Source organism: Portunus trituberculatus, chromosome 16 (assembly GCF_017591435.1).
Source record: "Portunus trituberculatus isolate SZX2019 chromosome 16, ASM1759143v1, whole genome shotgun sequence".
Lineage (NCBI taxonomy): Eukaryota > Metazoa > Arthropoda > Malacostraca > Decapoda > Portunidae > Portunus > Portunus trituberculatus.
Window position 1 is genome coordinate 11582265 of NC_059270.1, and position 20398 is coordinate 11602662.

Sequence of the window (20398 nt, forward strand, 5' to 3'; positions counted from 1 at the left end):
CACTAGGCAAGGGTCGCCATAAGCAAGAGATCAATGTCTACCACTCACCAGATGGTGCCGTGAGGGGCCCTAAAGGGGTGATAAGGGCTCCTTGCATAGAGTCTGGTGGTGAGTGGTGTGTACGGGTCCCTGCTTATAATGACACCGGGCTGAACAACTCGCCATGAACGAGGGCACGCTGTGCGCCATGAGCCAGGCACTGACAGTACCAGTGGTCCTTTACGTTAGGTTAGGTTAGGTTAGGTTAGGTTAGGTTAGGTTAGGTAAAAGGACTCACTTCATGACAGTGTTTGGGGAGTGGTGTGTGGCGGGTCATTGCTCATGGCGACCCGTGTGAGGCATTGCAAGGTTGCATCGTCACTGCTCTCATAACCACGGGACTGGGGTTGACCCTTTCGGGTGAAAAGTTTCGTCCCAGTACCTGTGTAGGTAATAATACTTTGAATCGTTTCGCCATCGCCATCGCCGCATCGTTAGCCTCGATAAACGGATCGTTATCCTCGACAAACACATCTTTACCGTGGACACTGGAATCGCAACCTGTCGTGGAATCCCATTGTTAACGTGGACTCATTTTCCTTTGCGGCTTCAAGCTCACTGGTTGTCGTCAACTTGCAGCGCCTCACACTAGGCAAGGGTCGCCTTAAGCAGTCTGCCGTGTCTACCGTCCACCAGATGATGCCGTGAGGGGCCTTTAAGGGGTGATAAGGGCTCCTTGCATAGAGTCTGGTGGTGAGTGGTGTGTACGGGACCTCTGCTTATAATGACACCGTGCTGAACAACTCGCCATGAACGAGGGCACGCTGTGCGCCATGCACCAGGCACTGACAATACCAGTGGTCCTTTACGGGGTGAAAAGGACTCACTGACAGTGTTTGGGGAGTGGTGTGTGGCGGGTCATTGCTCATGGCTACCCGTGTGAGGCGCAGTGAGGTGGCAGCGTCACTTTCCTCGCACTCAAGGGTCTGGGGTGAATCCTTACGGGGTGAAAGGGTTCGTTTCAGTACCTTTGTAGGCAAGTGAACTTCAATTGCGTCGCAGTGAGGTGGCAGCGCCACTCTCCTCGCACCTAAGGGTGTGGGGTGGACCCTTACGGGGTGAAAGGGTTCGTCCCACTGCCGGTGTAGGCAAGTGAACTTCAATTGCGGCGCAGGAAGGTGGCAGCGTCACTCTACTCGCACCCAAGGGTCTGGGGTGGATTCTTACGGGGTGAAAGGGTTCGTCCCAGTACCTGTGTAGGCAAGTGGACTTCAATATTGTGTCGTGAAATCGCATCTTGAGAACTGGAACCGCATCGACATCGTGGAAACCCGCATCGTCACCATGGTAACTGGAATTGCATCTTGATCGTGGAAACTCGCATTATTATCATGGAAACTGGGATGGCATCTTTATCATGGAATGGTGTTCTTATTTTGGAAACTCGCATTGCTATTGAGGAAACCGGAATGGCATTATCATCTTGGAAACTCGGAGCGCTATCAAGGAATGTGGAATCAGATCTTATCATACACACTGTCTGTTATCGTGGAAGCTCTCGTGATCGTCGTTTTTTTCGTTATCTCTGAATTACTTAATTAGTCTTGGTATTATTCTTAGCCTCCGTAATAATAAAGATGTTGGTCATTTTTATCCTGTCTCTTTTACTTTATTTTTTTCTTTCTGAGTTTAGTGTTCTTCAACCTTTTCTAAGTTCGTGCACCTTTTCGAGAAGCTAGGAGGACTATAGAATAAATCTCAAACACATCAGGCCTGTGTTCCGTCTGAGTATGATTATATATTACTATTGTGAATAAATTGTAATACTTTGATAAATGTCAATAGGAGAGGTTCGCAGGTTGGTCAGCATCGTCTCACGGTACAAAGTAGTCGTCTCTAAACACTGTAGTACTTGTTACTTGGGGTGTTTGTTCAAGGCTCCGCTCCACTGCGAGGCAGCGCTCAGCAAAGCCTCCCTCAAAAGCAACTAGCATCTATAATTGTCTTTGATTTCCATGCCGTTAAAATCATAAACTTCCTTGAACAAATATGTCTTCAATTTCTTTTTGAAGATATCGATCCTGGCACAACCTTTAATATCACTTGGCAGTTTATTGTAAATCCTTGGTGCGCATCTTGCAAATACTCGACATCCCATGTCAAGGTTATTTCTTGGCTCATGTAGTCTGTATGGGTCTGCATCGTGTTCCTTGGTATGTGCACAAATGTATGAGTGTCAGGAGTCATTTCTCTAATTTTCGCAGTATCATATTCACTCAGCCATGTTTCAGTCAAAGCAAGAATATCCAGATTCTCATCATTAATCAAAGTTCTGATTTCTATTGTCTTGTTTCCAACTGACTGGACATTTAATAAACCACATTTCAACATAGAGCTCACATCATTAGTAGCCATGATCTGTAATATTTCTGATCCTGTCAATCTCACTTTCCAACACAACACAACAACTATTATTTGCCGAGTGGTCAGTATTCTGTTTCTTAAACCTCACACAGTTTATGCATTTCTTCTTTGTAGATGTGCAATCCTTGGACTTGTGGTTGCCTGCACATTTAAAGCAAACGGGATGCTCACCATTTTTCTTGGCATTGCAGTTTGCCTCAGTATGACCATACCTTTGACAATGGTAACAGATAAGTGCATGATACCTGTCGCGAACCTGGTAAACTCCCCATTCAAGCTTAATCCTGTCCTGATGCTGATGCAACAACTGTCTTATCATTGGATCACATTTCATGATGTAATGAACTGTATCTATTGATTTACCATGCTTTTACTCCTTCCAGTACTTTTCTGTTCTTATTCTACCATGGGATTTCTTTATAGTTACTTGAGTTTATACGACTAACATCATAATATAGAGCAAAATATAATTGTCTGGTGTACCAAGATCTTTCATTTCTAGAGACTTAAATACAGCACGGAACCTTAACACACATTTCGTCTCGCTTTTGCACAGGTTAATTCTTCACAAGGAATGAGTAGAGCAATATTTGTTTGGTTTTCTTTATGAGAAAAAAAAAGAAAATTAGCGACCGAAACAGAAATAGTCCGAGGGTGCTGTAGTGTTTTCATCACCGTGTTCCTAAGCTCTGTCTTGCCATAGCCTGAACATGGTATTCAGTTCAGTTCAGTTCAGTTGATAGGCGGAAGTGTATTCTGAATATCGGCACTTCCTGATGTGTTTTGGTTTGGGTTTTGTCTGGGTCTGTAGCTGTAATTAATTATTATCTAAACTTTTTACTTTATGTTCTCTTATTTTCCAAAAATTATATATTATTTCTTTATTTTCTTCTATACTAGATATTTTCAAAAAGTAATTTTCCAATGAGGTGTTCTTCATTTTCTGGGTAAGGACGCTGCCAATTGGGGTGTTTGCATCTTTCATTGGTGTAGGCTGGACAATGTAGGAGGAACTGTTTATGCCTTTAGTCTATAGAGTCTAAGGGAATGTTGGTGTACGAGTATGTAGATACTTGAATTTCGCCTCAGTAAACTATTGAGCAACAGAAAGGTAATGAATCAGCGGATGATTAGTAAAATCTAATATTTTTTAGCAATTGTATTTTAATGTTATAAGAGACTAATAGAATACCAATCACGTTATAATTCCTTACAAAATAGGAAAACCTCCTATGTAAAATACACACTGTGATGTAATATGTACATCAGATTAATCAGCCATACAGTATATGTTATATATTGTTAGTAGTTGTAGTATAAGTAGTAGTAGTAGTAGTAGTAGTAGTAGTAGTAGTAGTAGTAGTCGTAGCGGTGGTGGTGGTGGTGGTGGTGGTCTAACCCTACAACGTGTTTTCCAGGAGTTAGCACGGTCAGTCACCCACCTGCTGTTCTTCGTGCTGCTTGTGACCTCTGCTGTCCTCGTCAACGCAATCGTCACGCCTGCTTTCCTCGCCGCCGCCCTGCCCATCTTCCTCCTCTACTACGCCGTCCAGAAGTTCTTTCGCTGCTCCTCAAGGTACAGACACTCACACGCACACACATACACAAAAGGAAATAGGGATAAACAAAAGATTAACGAGATTATTTCGATATTAACATAGCGTAATTATTATTTGTTTTGAATAACCATAATAACGTAAAAAAAATGAGTGTATATTTTTAAATGCTATGTAAAATAAGATGAGAAAAACTAAAAGGATACTAGAGAGTTCCTTGAGCTGGATTTATGTTCGGCGTAAAATTACCAGCAGCTACTGAATAATTTGAAATAATGATATGAGAAGCTTGTCGGTGTTGACTTTTAAATCAGTTAAGGAATACGAGTAATATCCAATAATGTCGTGTCATAATGAGGTCATATTTCAACCGCAAGCCATAAGCCGCTATGTTCGCTTTGTTGATTTCTTTCTCCATTACGTGGTGTTATGTCGTACCAGAATGAGCTCTTTCCCAGGAACCAATGTCGCTGCTTCTTGCTTCCTCACTGAATTCTTTATTGTCTTCTTTCACACGTGGGCGATAAATTGTTGAATCGCAATTAAGATTGTTAACCTGAGATCAACACGGCTTTTAGAGTGTATTGTTTTTTACTCCTTAAGGTTTCTTGTCAATGAAGTTAATTTCACTGTTTTGTGCATTTGTTTTGTAAAATTGATGTTTATTCATGGAGTTTTTTTCATTGTATTTACTTTATTTTATTAATATATGTATGTCTACATGTGTTACGGCCCTTTTAAGTGTATGTGGCAGTTATTATACGAAATTGCAGCTCTCTTGCTAGTCACTTTTTTCTGCATTTTCTTTGTTTTCAAGGTGGTACACGAGTCGCATCCTATTTTCATCACTTTAATAACCCAAGTTTTTTCTTCAGTAACGTTCAGGACAACAGAATTTGCCCTCTTGACCTAAGCCCACACACTTTTGTTGTCCTCTTGTCAGGGAGCTGAAGCGCCTGGAGAGCCTGTCCCGCTCCCCGCTGCTCAGCCACCTCGGGGAGAGCGTGAGTGGTGCCTGCGTGGTGCGTGCCTATGGGCAGGAGCGAAGATTCCAACAGGTGTTCCTCCATCGCCTGGATACCCACCTGGCGGCCTTCATCCTCCTGCATGCTGGCAATCGCTGGCTTGGGATCTGCTTGGTAAGGAATTGATGTGTGTCGGACTAAACAGGGAGGTGATGTAGTGTTTTGATTGGTTATCTTCAAGGCATGCTGGCGATTGCTGGCTTGGGATTTGCATGGTAAGGAATTGATGTGTGTCTGACTAAAAAGGGCGGTGATGTTGTATTTTGGATGGTTTATCTTCTTTTTCAGGAACTCAATATGTTACCGATTTATTATTTTTCTGGAGAAGGTGATGATTTAAGAAAGCTAACGAGTAAGTGTGCATGTGTGTGGGGGAAGGTGGAAGGTGTGGAGTTCTACTTTAAAAAGGGGATCTGGACAAGAGTAACAAAACAACAGCAAGATAATAAAAGACTCAATGAAAATGCTAGTCACAAAAAATTTCCAACTACATGAAGTGTGTTGAAACCTCCCTCTCGTGTGTGTGTGTGTGTGTGTGTGTGTGTGTGTGTGTGTGTGTGTGTGTGTGTGTGTCTGTCTGTCTGTCTGTCTGTCTGTCTGTCTGTCTGTCTGTCTGTATGTGTGTGTGTGTGTGTGTGTGTGTGTGTGTGTGTGTGTGTGTGTGTGTAATAACCTCTGATCTCTCCCTGCAGGACTACATCGGGGGGATCATTGTGTTCTGCGCCACTGCCGCCTCCTTACTGGGCTCAGCGATTGGCCTGTCGCCGCGACTCACGCCGGACATGGTTGGTTTGGCCATCAACTACACTCTGCTGGTGCCTGTCTACCTCAATTGGGTGGTGCGATTCCTGGCAGACACCGAGATGGGCCTGTGTGCCGTGGAGAGGGTGCATCACTACGCCAGCCTGCCCGCGGAGGAGAACGACGACCACCACGATGAAGGGGAGGACGACGATGACGAAGACGATGTTCAAGGAAAAAGCAAAAGTCACCCTGGTTTTACTGATGATGTTGGTGAGTATCGGAGCATAATGGGAATGAGACGGAGGAGGGACAGAAGGATTGATTGATTAATGAAAGGAGGAAGAAGAGAAAGAGATGCATAGAATCAATTACAAAAATAAAAGTATTCATCACCAGACATGGAGGAGAAACTTTTAAACATTACACACATTATACCAAAGATCAGACTGAGAGAGAATTCGACGAAGCCTTTGTTTCGAAACTCTTAGAACTTGCATAGACTGTTTTCAAAGGCAACGGAGATGATTAATTAAGTTTTTTTTTCCATTAATGACGCTGTGTCTTCGTTAAACTATCACTAGCATTATAAAAAAAAAACTTGACAACTATATAAGAACTTTCCCTGAAACAGTCAGCATGTAGTGATGGAAACGAAGCTCAGAAATGTTAAAAGACTCGACTTAAATCCACATTAAAGAAAACAACAACATTTTACGAACCAGCACACGTTCATTAAACACTGCAACCCTCCTCTCTTCACTCCTACAGAATCAGCCCAGCGCTACCGTCGCCGCCCCAGCCAGATCAGCTTCAAGTCTTGGCGATCAGGTCAGGCTGCCTCAGGATTACCTCCGGGATGGCCGCTGGAGGGACAGGTCGAGTTCCGCAATGTTACTTTGAGGCATAATCCGAACCGCCCTATCGTCCTCAGAGGCCTCAACTTCGTCATCAGACCCGGAGAGAAGGTGTGGAATGAGATGAGGTTTAAAGACTTCAGTACCAGGACATGTATTCATATTTATTCTGGTTACTATTTGGTGATTTTACAAAGCTTCAGAAACTTACGTGGGGATGAAAATAGTGAAGACTGGCCATTAATCTTCTGACCTCCATAGACCCTTTCTCATGTAAATAAAATCATCTGATCATACCCAAAACTCAAGATAAAAATGCGTCCCAATACTGAAGCGGTTAAGCAATGGATTGTGGTGGTGAGACAACGTTCTTTCTGTTAAGGAGGACTCACTGTTTCACCTTTTGTGTTCTGACCATAATCCATTCATTTGTCTATTCAGTACCATTTGGGGTAGTGTTGCAGATCATAACTAGAGAATATGGATGTGAAAAATTAGTAGCTATGGAAGGAAGATGTGGTGAAGGTGAGGAACAACGTGTCATGGTGATAGAAGGAAAAACAAAGTTGGAGATGAGGTATGAGGTGTTTGAGAGTCGAGGAGAGGATGATAGAAATTGTTAGCTTTTTCGAGAATAGGATAAGTGTGTTACTACTACTCCTACTGCTACTATTGGTACTGTTATTACTACTTCTACTGTTGCTATTAAGTACTACAGTTGCTGCTGTTATTACTGTTACTACATCTCGGCTTCGTCCTCCTTCTCCGCTTCCTCCTCCTCTCCCCTCCTCTCTTTCCTACGCTTTCTATGTCCTCTCTTCCTCTTCTTCCTCACCCTCCTCCCCTGCTGCTACTCACAATCTCCATCACCGCTCTTACCACTAAGGTCGGGGTTTGCGGACGCACAGGCAGCGGGAAGAGCACACTGGCACTCGCTCTCCTTCGTGTGGTGAGAGCAACGCGAGGCTCCGTTCTGATTGATGGCACTGATCTCCGCCACGTGCCCCTCCACATCCTGCGAGCCTCGACTTCCTTAATCCCTCAGGACTCCCAACTCTTCTGCGGCTCTGTGAGGTACGCTAAAGGACTGGCAAGAGGGGAAATGGGAGATGAGTTTTTTTGGGTGAAGATATAGTAGCATGCGTATGACAAAGAGAGAGAGAGAGAGAGAGAGAGAGAGAGAGAGAGAGAGAGAGAGAGATCTTGTTGTTTTTAGTGTTTTTGTTTCTATGATAGTCGCAGGAAGTATAAGAACAAAAAAAATATTGAAAACGGGAAAAAGCCATCAGACATACACGTGGGAGTCCTTGCATGAAATATACCTAACTATTTCAACTATTTTCTTAATCCATAAATTCATCCAGTAAGAAATCAACTTTTCAAAGCTCCCTAATGACTCCGTACTAACATTTCAATTGTTAAGTCTATTCCACTCATCCACATTATTAGAAAACAAATTCCATCCTATCTCTTCTTTTTTTACCTAACTATATCAAGCTTGGAAAAATATGGAGATAACATTCCTATTTCCAAGATTTAAAAAAAGAACCGAAAAATAACTAACGACTTGTTAATGAGGAAGTGCAACTGAAACAAGGGTCCTCGCAGGTTTAACTGTGATCCCCTGGGCCAAGCTACGGAGCACCAGGTGTGGCGCGCCTTGGAGGCTGTGCAGCTGAAGGACCTCGTGTCTGCACTCCCTGCCGGCCTAGGTAGGTTATTCATAAGATTTATTTCGTGTAAATGATTCAGTGGAGAGCTTTGCGTTATGCAGCACTACTTTCATCATGAGGTACTGCATCAGGTATCAGTGATTGTGCTGTGTAAATAAGGCCTTACCTTTGCTTTGGAAATGGTAGAATGTTAGCATTGCGGTTAGGATTAAGTAAGTTGTGATTAAGTAAGTTTTAAGTACTGTAGATGCAGGCAAGTGACAGGCTGGCTTCGTGGAATGTTGCTGCTATAGGAAATAACTGGAGTCTTCCTGATGGTGTTGGCAGATAGCGAGGTGGTGGAGGGAGGAGCTAACTTCAGCGTTGGGCAAAGACAATTGTTTTGCGTGGCTCGAGCGTTGCTGCGTCGTTCCTCTCTGCTTATTCTGGACGAGGCCACTTCCGCTCTTGATCCACCTACAGAGGCGGCACTTCATCACGCCCTCACAAACGCCGCCGCACACGCCACTGTCATCACTATTGCTGTCAGTATGCTTTATTAATTAAGTACACGTATGCATGTCTGAAAAAATATGCTAGCTGTGAGTCCTCGGATATGAAGGGACCTCCCTGCCTTGTGTAATGCTGGCGTGTTTTGTCCTCAGCACGGGCGGAAAAGCCTCATGACGCTGCCCAGAGTGTTGGTGCTGGAGGACGGGCAACTGGCGGAGGATGGTGACCCGCAGGTGCTTGCACGGAAAGCAGACGGGGCCTTCGTCCGGTTGCTCTCCAGCACAATTGACCCCGCTGACACTGCCAAACAGAGTAGCAATCACCTCATGGAGAACAACGCCAGAAAGGTTCTATACAGGGTGTAGGTCCTGTATCGGCCTAGTAATTCTAATTAAAGATCTTCCATATGTATAGAGATGAAGATGTGACTTTTAGACTGTTTCTCACGTAAAGTTTCGTCACTTTACGAACAAAGACGTAGAATAAGACTTCCCTTTTATCTTTGTACAAGAAAAGTTCCTCACTTCTCTGGAACGTCATTATATTAGTGTAACCGTTCCTATTCCACCTTGAGAGCAAAGAAGTATTCCAGAGAAAAGCCATGGAACAGTATGATGAATGAGCTGAAAGGGAAAGAATGTGGAAGTGTATCATGTGATATCAACCTTGTGATAGATGCGTAAGCTTTATTTTATATATTTATGATAATTTTGTTAGAAAAGACAAACAGTTTTTAGAAATATATACTTGTTATACATATTTATTTCAATGTGTGTGTATGTAAGTGTGTGTGTGTGTGTGTGTGTGTGTTATACGTAATTCACTGTTTGATCTGCTGCAGTCTCTGACGAGACAGCCAGACGTTACCCTACGGAACGAGCTCAGAGCTCATTATTTCCGATCTTGGGATAGGTCTGAGACCAGGCACACACCACACACCGGGACAACAAGGTCACAACTCCTCGATTTACATCCCGTACCTACTCACTGCTAGGTGAACAGGGGCTACACGTGAAAGGAGACACACCCAAATATCTCCACCCGGCCGGGGAATCGAACCCCGGTCATCTGGCTTGTGAAGCCAGCGCTCTAACCACTGAGCTACCGTGTGTGTGTGTGTGTGTGTGTTTTCTGGTTTGTAGCTATGTTTGAGAATGTTAAAATGTGCTCCTCAAAGGTAACATGCAGAGCTGTAAGTCATGTTACCTTATGTTACCACTGTTACAGCGGCAATGATCCTACAGGAAGGGATATGGGCATATCAGCAGACTGCACCATCACTAGCAGGGAGACACCCACATCAGTAGACAATGAACAATGTTACATAGTTTCAATGATGCTTTCTACGGTACTGTACGTGCGATCACCGAAACTGTTTGCAATATTTGTACTGTCTAATCTATTCAAGTGTGGTGTTTCTTCCCCAGCATATCAGGTGATAACAGTTTTAATCTATTCTTTACTAAATATTATTTATTCAAGATTTTAAAATTATGTTATTGTATTCATAAAGTTTTACATGAAATGTCGAGAATGTGTTGGACTTGAGCCGCTGTGATCCGAATAGTCTTGGCACGAGTTCGAACATTGTAAATAAACTAAGAACTATTTGACCCAGACTCTTCATTGCTTCACCACCTCAGCACTACGCTTCATGAACAGAACAACAAGTCCGCAGCCTTAAATCGCTCTACTACCTTTGTTCTAGAGTTGTGTAGGACAGTCTAACTAGCATAACACATCGAAAGCAGGCGTCTCATCCTCACTATCTGTGAACACTTGAAGCAAGGTTTAGACTATAAGTCATAAAGGAATGGGGTCTTAAAAGAGAATGAAGTAAAATACAACTAGCCTTTATCTTTTTGGCTTTTTTTTTTCATTAGCCCCCCGTTTTTTATTGCACACCTGACGTTTTCATATATTATGGTAAGAAATATATACTAAAAGTGCTGTATGAATGCAAGGGGTAGCATAAACTGCGAGTGTTTTTATCACAATAAACAACTCAATCTACCAACTTTACGGTTTCTTCCTCCCGCCGCTTGTGGACGCCACTGTTGCAGGAATCAGTCAGTCAGTGAGCTCGAGTTGAAGACTTTGAGTGCTCTCCACAGGAAGTGTAGACTATATCTTGATATTACTGATACATTGTGATCCTACAAAACCATATTGATGTCATGTAGTGTATTTTTGTGTTTGGTGAGACCTATCAGTTTGTATGATGGGAATGAGTGTGAAAACAGATAGATTTGGAAAATGTAGTGTGAAAATTACATTGATAAGAATGAAGGTTGTTGTCTGCCTCAGTTACAGCTTGCAGGTTCTACGCTTGTGACGTTAAAACGCTTCTTACTGTGTTGCACATTGAACGTTATGGTAACACTAACAACGTAAGACGCGGAAAGTGAATTGAAGTCTACGTGAATCACGTGGAGACCTTCCTGACTCCAGACACTGGTACCAATAATCTGGATATATATAAAGTGCCAGAGAGAAGACATCATGGCGTGGGTGGAGCTGCGAGGTGAGGAATACTTACTTTTGTGTCATTCAGAAAGGAAAATAAACAAGCCGGTGTTCAATCAACGGAATTGCTGCAGAATAATATTCATATTTCGGTGGCAGACTGACATTTATCTTCTGGTAAGTAACTCTGTACAGTATACTTCATTGTTACAAACATTACTATCGCATCCATTACTGTTATCATTTTATCAAGGAGGTTATTCCTGTGTTATGAGAAAGGTAATAAAACTTTCCATTAAGCAGGCAAAAAAAATGTTATATGGTCAACATTTAGTACATTTGTTTATTGTATACATACATTCAAATGCTCATTTTTAAGAGTAAAAAGGCTGAATGAAGGTTTCAGAAAATTAAGAGCAAAAGATGGATTAACTGCCGCTCCAGAAAAGAGTGAGGAGAAGGATGAAACAAAAAGAAGGTCTTGGTTGTGAAACGATAACCCTGAAAATCTTCCCGTTAAGGATATGAAGTTAGAGCAGCAGGTCGGTGGTTTGAGGTGCTAGAATGGTCTTTAGGACAGGTGGAGTGTAGGCAAAAATTCTAATACGAAGGAAAAGTTAACATCTATTGATAGAATCGGAAAAGTTTGAGCGAACACGGAAGGGATTATAGAAAATAAGAAGGACCATATCAGTATCATAAGCTTCTCGTGGATGAAAGCTGGAGAGCGCAGCAGAAAATATCATTAAGAAGAACTTCAGTAAGAATTATAAGCATAATGTAGTCAGAGGGTGCACGGCATTGGAGGAGGAAAAAGCTGGAGTCATTCAGTGCACAGCTGTTAGCAAACGTCTAGAAAAAAAAAAAGAGATTAGCTCAAGTAATAGAAAGATGCCGGTAATTTAGGTGGACACAATAAACACATTGCATTATGTTTTATACGAGTGAGTACGAACCCTCACATATCTGACGGACAACATTTCTCACACAGTATTCTGCTTTACCTTTACTCGTATGTCGATGATCCATTTCTTATCTAGTGACAGCCTAGATCTTACAACAGACCACTTTAATACATTAACGGGGACTGCAAACTTACAGCTTATGACATGTTGCATTTCATTAACATTAGTAATAAAATGGTGCGCCTTAATTTTTGTTTATGTTCTCTAATATTCAACAGAGGTAACTTAATTCAATAGGTTTTCCTCTGCGTGCTTTCTCTTCATCATTTCAGGCCATGCATTGTATATTCGTTCATGACACTTTTCCGCTTTTAAATAATGTTTTTGGTTCTCCCACTTAGGGGTTGGCACCTCAGTGGGCCTTTTCCTCCAAGTTTTTTTTTTTTTTTTTTTTTTGCCTAGGCCAAAATTCTCATATTTGTTTACATATATATATATATATATATATATATATATATATATATATATATATATATATATATATATATCAGAGGAATCATAACTAATTTTCTGTGCTCGTTACTTATTTTGAATAGCAGAACACGTATGAGTAGCATAACCAGCTAATATGTTACAGAGAATGTCTAGTGTGGTGTGCCTCCACCTTTATATTCAACAGAACCATGATCACATTTCTTCTTTATGGTTCAGTTTTTATCATTTCTGTCCTTGCATTGTGTGTTATAATCGTTCGTTTCAGTACAGTACCAATGAAATCATAACTGAATATAAATCGCATTTCGATGTCGGTCTCCCTTAATACATGGTGGCGATGAAGTAACCGATAAGAAACAAGAATGTCGCTACTCCGAAAGCGGTACGGGTCACCTTGAGGATAAGATTCTCTCGTTTGTTGCAATTAGTGGAGCCCTTTGACGCATCACCTTTTGGTGTGATCCAGGGACCGACCTCCGTTCCCTGAATGGAGCCACAGGCCAGCAGGTGTGTGGCAATAATGAGGGACAGGAACACGATGTTGTACACGAACCACACATCGATGTACTTGACGTAGGAGGTATTGGGGAGAGAGGAGGAGACGTCAGTGTAGAGGGAGATGAAGACGAGCAGTGTGGTGAGGCTCATGGTGCCCCGCTCAGGGAACCGCTCCACCGGCAGGAACAGCGTGCCGTACCTGGAGGCCAGACGGTGCTTTGTTCACTCGGCTTGCCACAGATCAAGAGCCATGTGAACTTTTGACTTTTGTTTACCATGAGAATTGATCTAGATTGTATGTTGGTGTTATAGCACACACACACACACACACACACACACACACACACACACACACACACACACACACACACACACACACACACACACACACACACACACACACACACTCTCTCTCTCTCTCTCTCTCTCTCTCTCTCTCTCTCTCTCTCTCTCACCCAATCCCCTGCAGGAGTGAGGTGGGGAGATACGTGGTCCAGATGTGGAAGTCACTGCACCGCTCCATTACAAGCTTGATGACGAAGCCGCCCTCCTCTGCTCTGAGCTCGCAGGCACGGATGTCGTACTCCACCAGCCTCTTCGGGCAAGACCTCACGAGAGAGTCTTCCAGCACCTCCACCTGGGACTTGAATAGCTTCATTATCTGTGTCGCGAGAGGGAAAGAATGAAAAGGATCAATATTTCCCGACATCTTGCTCTCTTTCTCCATTATAACGTTTGAAACAAGTGTGTGAATCACTACAGAGGCATTCACTGTCAGGAATTCAGGAACCTAGACACCTAATTTTCCATACGTATAGAGACGTGGAATAGTAAAGACGAACGCTGCTCCTTATCCTCAATCCTGAATAAATGAATTAAAAGGATGAAGAAGTGCCCAACATAGGAAAGTTACCGGGAAATATTTGTAGAAATCTCTCTTTCTATCTATTCTAGACTACTCTTCATACCGTTCTCTTTGCTTCTCGCCTCCCGCCTCTCACCTGCAGGCTCACGTCACACTCCTGTACGTCCCACGGGTATCTCTTGAGGTCGAAGTGACAGTGGCTAACTATGTCGAGGTCCATAATCATCATCAGCGGATTCTCTGCGCCGCTGTAGGCGATGTGAGCTGCCAAAAGGAGAGAGGAGAGGGAGAGGAGAGGGGAGGGAAGGAGAGAGGAGGAGAGGGAAAGAAGTGGAGGATGGGGGTATCGGGTGGGGTTTAGGGAGGAATGAGAAGCATGTAGGTTGAGAAGAGAGATGGAAGGATATGAAGGGAGAAAAGAAGAAGGCAGGCTTAAGTACACGTCAGAGGCATCTCCAGCCAATGACAGCTACAGGATTTTTTTTTTTTTATGTTATGGCCTATAGCGCCTGTAGGCACACTTGAAGAGTATGTAGGAAGCGCTGTTCAGCTTCCGCCCATTAGTGGCGCAGGCAATTTTATTTATAGTGGTACCCATATTGGGGCCCAAAGCGCATCTTTGGTGAAACCACCTAGAATCTGGGTATCATGGCTACATGTAGATAACTTTAAACCACTCGATAAATGGCAAAGTGTTTTAAGTCTGTCGGTGGTAGGATTCGAACCTAAGCGCGGATGCTGTACGTGGTAGGATTTGAACCTCAGCGCGGATGTCTGACCGACCTCACGCTCACCTCCTTATCCCTTACGCCACCGCCTCCCTCACAAGTGACATATGTCACTTTTGCTATATAACTATTGATAAAAAAAAACTGCTTAATCAAATAGGGAGCCGTACTTACGTAAGTATTTTTCTTTTCTTTATCCTCTTAATCAGGTGTATTGGAAAGTTTAACATTCCTTGCTTGTTATTTTTTCTCCATCCTGAGACTATTTTCAGATTTTCTTTTTATTGTTGTGGCCAAACACTCCCTCTGTGACATCCAAAACATTGTCACACAAATCGACCAAGCATTCCCTCACTAGAAGACCACAGGTTAACATAAAAAGAATATTATATTTTCCAACACCTAACTAAAAGGGTAATGAGAAAAGTATTTGCAGAATATAAAGTAGATCATAGAAATGTTTAGTGTATATGTCACAATTGTGTTATTTTAATCTTTTACTGCTATGGAATCTCTTTGTTAAACTTCAGTGCATCGTGAAATTTGTTTGCGTAGAGATAGTGAAGACTTAAGAAAGATTAGAAGGTTAATTTTGTCTTTTATTTTTTTTACCGCAAAAATATTCAACCGAGTTTAATTAAAAGAAATTAGCATCTAAAAATTCATTAGTGTTCAAAGCGGAAATTATCAAGCAATAAATGAGTTAAATATTTCGAATTGTTGAGTCAGCTATTAGTACCAATGCAACAACTGTGCCTCACCTCCGTCCACCACGGTGCCGTTCGTTTTCTTTAGTATTTCAAGAGCATTTTCCTTCTCCCGCTGTGTCAACGATCCTCGCTCCACTTTGAAGGTGGGCATCCACACCTGCCAAACACACACACGTCATTCATCATTTGGTGCTGTGCTCACCGAAACAGCAATTATTATCAGCACTATCTCGCGTGGCTTACTTTGCTGTCATTCTCCACAATAGCAGGAGTGCCGGTGCTGTTGTGCAGGTGACGGAACTCCAGGCGGTGGTCGGTCCAAGCAACGATCAGGGTAACGTCCAGTTCGATGGTTGAGGTGAGCAAGTTAGTGCTTCCTATCCGAGTGACAATCGCCGTGACTATTAGCTGTACCGGCACCACGGGAGGGATGGCCAGCACGTATCCTGCCGGTTTAATGCACGTGAAACAGTCCTCTTCGTCTGCTCCGTCCTTACAGTCACGCACATTGTTGCACAGCCGCGACAGGTGGATGCAGGTAGAGTCTTGACACGTGAAGTATTCTGAGGCACATGTGCTAAGGCTCAACGCTACTAAACTCCTGGACGTCTTTTTGCAGGGATTGTATATTAACTTCCATAAATGTCGCCCGAGAGGGAGATTACTGGACGTTGAACAGGCAACAAATTGGTCACGACTATACCTCAGGCACCAGCTGGATGAGTTTTGTACGATGTAGTAATCGCCGTAACCGTGTAGATAAATGCTGCTCTCGTGATCTTCAAATCCTGTGGAAGTGATAATGAAACTCCAATTCTGTGACGACTGAACATCACAAAGGCCTTGCAAGCGTAGTTCCACCGGCACATTTCTATATTGACCAATGAAGCAGAATTGTTCAGAAGGATCTTCTCTGCGAAGAATTCCTTTTTCGTCTTGACTTATTTTATAATTAAGTGGATGTGTCATTTCTATCGAATCTTGATCTCTTAAAGTACTATTGATTTCATTTTCATAGAAATCAAGCCACACTTGAGCTCCCTCTGAATAGGCATTAGTACATTCCGCTATGTATTTTTGTAACAGGTCTGCAACTTGTTGCCTTTCTTCCATACTGTAAGGACTTATCATACTGAGCCCAACATGTTGTAGAAACTTATGTGCCTTGAACCAAGACATCTTATTGGTAAACAGCATTAATTTTGCCCTACCCGTCTCATTTTGGTGGCAGGGAGCATCAAAGTGACTTTTCACACCTCCTGTATCGTTGTGTATTGCCCAGATAATGTTGTCCCACGTGAGGTAAGCCTCAACACCATACGTTGCTTCACAGGCAGCCCATACTTGTAGCTGGTGTGAGGTGAGGGCGTGGGGCCAAAGTGTTAGTCCAGTTACATGTCCGTCAAATGCTTGATTGCTATCAAATCCGCTGTCCAGGTCATCCTGCTCTTGCCCCAGCACCAGGAAGCCGTTCAGTGGAAGTTCTGGTACGTTTCTGTTCAACAGCTGTTCCTCCCCAGCCACCCACACCGCCAGAGTGTGAGTCGTCACCACCACGCACATCGGGTACCACCACAGAGGCCGCACAGCCAATCCATGACGGACACTGATCTTGCCGTAAGAGACTTCAACACCACTTGGCCGGACAACTGTTTTATATATATATATATATATATATATATATATATATATATATATATATATATATATATATATATATATATATATATATATATATATATATATATATATATATATATATATATATATATATATATATATATATATATATATATATATATATATATATATATATATATATATATATATATATATATATATATATATATATATATATATATATATATATATATATATATATATATATATATATATATATATATATATATATATATATATATATATATATATATATATATATATATATATATATATATATATATATATATATATATATATATATATATATATATATATATATATATATATATATATATATATATATATATATATATATATATATATATATATATATATATATATATATATATATATATATATATATATATATATATATATATATATATATATATATATATATATATATATATATATATATATATATATACACACACACACACACACACACACACACACACACACACACACACGACCGTGGTGAATTACATACACACGCACACACACAGTGTATTGGCGAGTAGATGACAGCAAGTGGCCGCGGCCCCGTGGCAGTACTTACGAATAGTAATGGCGCCGTCATTCTCAGCGCTGAGGGCGTAGCTCAGGAGACAGCTGAGGTCACGGAAGGATACGACCTTGAACCACAAGCAAAGGGTAAAGGAAGAGACACTGGTAGGGTGTCTGGGCGGACGGCGGTGCGGAGATTCACAGCCAGGCGTGTCACGTTATCAGCGGCGAGGGGTGCCAGCTGGTACACCACCCACCTGTCCTGCTCACCTTCCGCACCTACACACGCTGACAACATTTCCCTATTTAGTTCATGTGTTTATTTAAACGTTTCATCACATTCAGTCTGAAACAAAAATCATAAAGAAAATTTTACAACTGACAGGATCGTAAAAACAGACGATCCCTGCACATGGAACCTCTCGAGTTGAGAAAATAAAAAAATGGAGGGAAGGTTTTCGTGTAAACGATACTAAGTGATAATGAGCTTTCGTTAGAATATCAAATAAATAATATTTGTAGACATTAGATATCTTAACAAAAGTTGTGTAAAAAAAACACGAATCCGAAAAGGATTTATGATCAGATCACCAGCTTCATATTATATTTAAGAAGAAAAATACAAAATACAGCTTAAGTATTCTATCCGTGTTCTCGCACTCTCCTAGTAAAGTCTGGTATCACCTGTGTATTGGGACGTCAAATGTAAGCCGGTACTCATATAGATCACTTGTGTCTGAAAATGAATGAGAATTTATACATACTGCAATCTTCAGTATTAGAAGAACTGATGCAAGTGTAGAATAAAATATTCATTCCATCTTTAGACTACTGTCACTATAGCAATAATTATTAGTACTGGGACAGATGGTAATTAGGTCATTGACTTAGGTCAGATGATCCTCAAGACGGATCAGCCTGAATGCAAATAGGCCTCAGGGCGTTTGATACTCGAAACATTTGACACTCAAATCACGTGGTCCTCAAAATGTCTAAACTCAAACGTCTGGACCACAGTCTTCATTAAGGCAGCATATAGATCCACACAAACTAACGTACTGTTCACTAAACCATCCTTCTACTTCAATCCCATCCACCTATCCACTCGACCACTCAACCACCAACAATGCACTTGTCCATTCATCCACCCAACCACTGACTTCCTTTGATCCATCCATTCATCCAAAACCTTAGACACCGTTTCCTTTACCAGCGTTGTGGCGCAGACGGAATTTTAATTTTAAATCGGGTGCTTGGCCCTGCGTGTCTCTCCCCTGGTTATGATGTGCTGCATTTTCTGGAGGACACTGATCTCCTTTCTCTCTCTCTCTTGTAATGATTTTTACATTGCGGCCTCTTTAGAGCTCGTCTTTTTAAGGTTCCTCTAGCTCTTTTATTAAGGTTCTCGTACTTTTTATTTTCAGCTCCTTTATTTGGGTTTTCGTACCTTTAACTTTTTAATTCTACAGTCTTTTAGTTTAAGAGTGAATAATGTTCCTTAGCAGCGCCATATGACCTTGTCTGTTGCGGCGCCTTATTCTAATCACTCACTCACTCCATTCATTCTCCCATCCACTCACACAATTACCATCCATCTACCCACCAATCCATACCTACCCACTTAACCATTCACCCTCTTATCCCTTTTCCACCTATTGATCCACCCATCCAACCATCAACCCACACACCTACCTATAACCCAATTATCCACCCATACATCTATCCAATATTCCACTCACTCACCTATCCATCCACATCCAAACGTCAGTCCCTTCATACACACTCTAGTTGTCGACTCCAATCCATTCTTCCATACACTCACCTACTCACATATCCATCCTTCATCCATAGGTGGGTGAAGTGGTGTGTGGATTTGGATGAGAGGATAGATTAGTGAGTCGGTGGATCATTGAGTGGTTGGGTGAGTGAATGAGATCTGGATGGTGGGCTTGTAGGTGAGTATATGAATGAACGGATAGATAAATGGTTGGGTGGATGTGTATGAATGAGTGAGTAGATTGGTAGAGGATCGATAGACAGTGGATGGACCGGTGGATGGATTAGATCATTAGTGGGTGATTGGATGGACCGGTGGATGGATTAGATCATTAGTGGGTGGTTGGATGGACCGGTGGATTGATTAGATCATTAGTGGGTGGTTTTCGTTGTGAATGGGTAGGACAGTGTGTGATGGGTGGTATGGTTATGGTGGATGGGTTAGTAAGTTAACGGTTTTGGTGAGTGTGGCTGAATGGGTTGGTGAGTTTATGAGAGACGGGAAGATTAATGGGTATGTGGGCCTATAGGTAGTATTTTGGATGGATGGATGAATGGAGTTTTGTTTGTCGATGAGTATAGTTAATAAGTGGTTGAATTGATGAGTGGATAGGTTGGTAAACGTTATACTGGTGTGTGTAATTCACATGGTGCCTTCAAGAAGCCTGTATCTTAGAGGCATTTTGAGTGTCAAGTGTCTCGAGCACCAAGCACCCTGAGGCATATTTGCACTTTGCACTCAGACCAGTCTGTTTGTAGTTTCAGGAATTACGAATAGCTTTATAACGTCTTGGAAATCGAACGTTCACAAAATTTTGTCAAAATTTATCGCTTTCTAATTTCATGGCTCCATAAATTCGTGGCACGATCACTAATCGAAATAGAGTCCAATAAGACCAGAGCAGACAAGAGGCGTGATACTCAACACAAGGATGCTATAAATCAATTTCAAATGATATGATATCTTTAGAATAAGATT

The 20398-nt window shown here is 41.9% G+C and overlaps 2 protein-coding genes across 2 annotated transcripts in view; both read left to right on the forward strand.

The window, feature by feature from the left end:
- LOC123504555 (ATP-binding cassette sub-family C member 9-like) overlaps positions 1 to 9632 on the forward strand; it is a 45786-nt gene extending 36154 nt beyond the window's left edge. Inside the window, 8 exon segments of the mRNA XM_045255161.1 lie at positions 3822 to 3979; positions 4903 to 5098; positions 5677 to 5998; positions 6497 to 6693; positions 7469 to 7656; positions 8191 to 8294; positions 8583 to 8779; positions 8900 to 9632. Of these exon segments, the coding sequence (XP_045111096.1) occupies positions 3822 to 3979; positions 4903 to 5098; positions 5677 to 5998; positions 6497 to 6693; positions 7469 to 7656; positions 8191 to 8294; positions 8583 to 8779; positions 8900 to 9112 (1575 nt within the window). The 3' untranslated portion in view covers positions 9113 to 9632.
- A 1602-nt stretch (positions 9633 to 11234) lies between these two features.
- Positions 11235 to 20398, forward strand: part of LOC123504545 (ATP-dependent DNA/RNA helicase DHX36-like) — a 48502-nt gene continuing 39338 nt past the window's right edge. The window contains 1 exon segment of the mRNA XM_045255149.1: positions 11235 to 11271. Coding sequence (XP_045111084.1) covers positions 11250 to 11271 — 22 coding nt within the window. The 5' untranslated portion in view covers positions 11235 to 11249.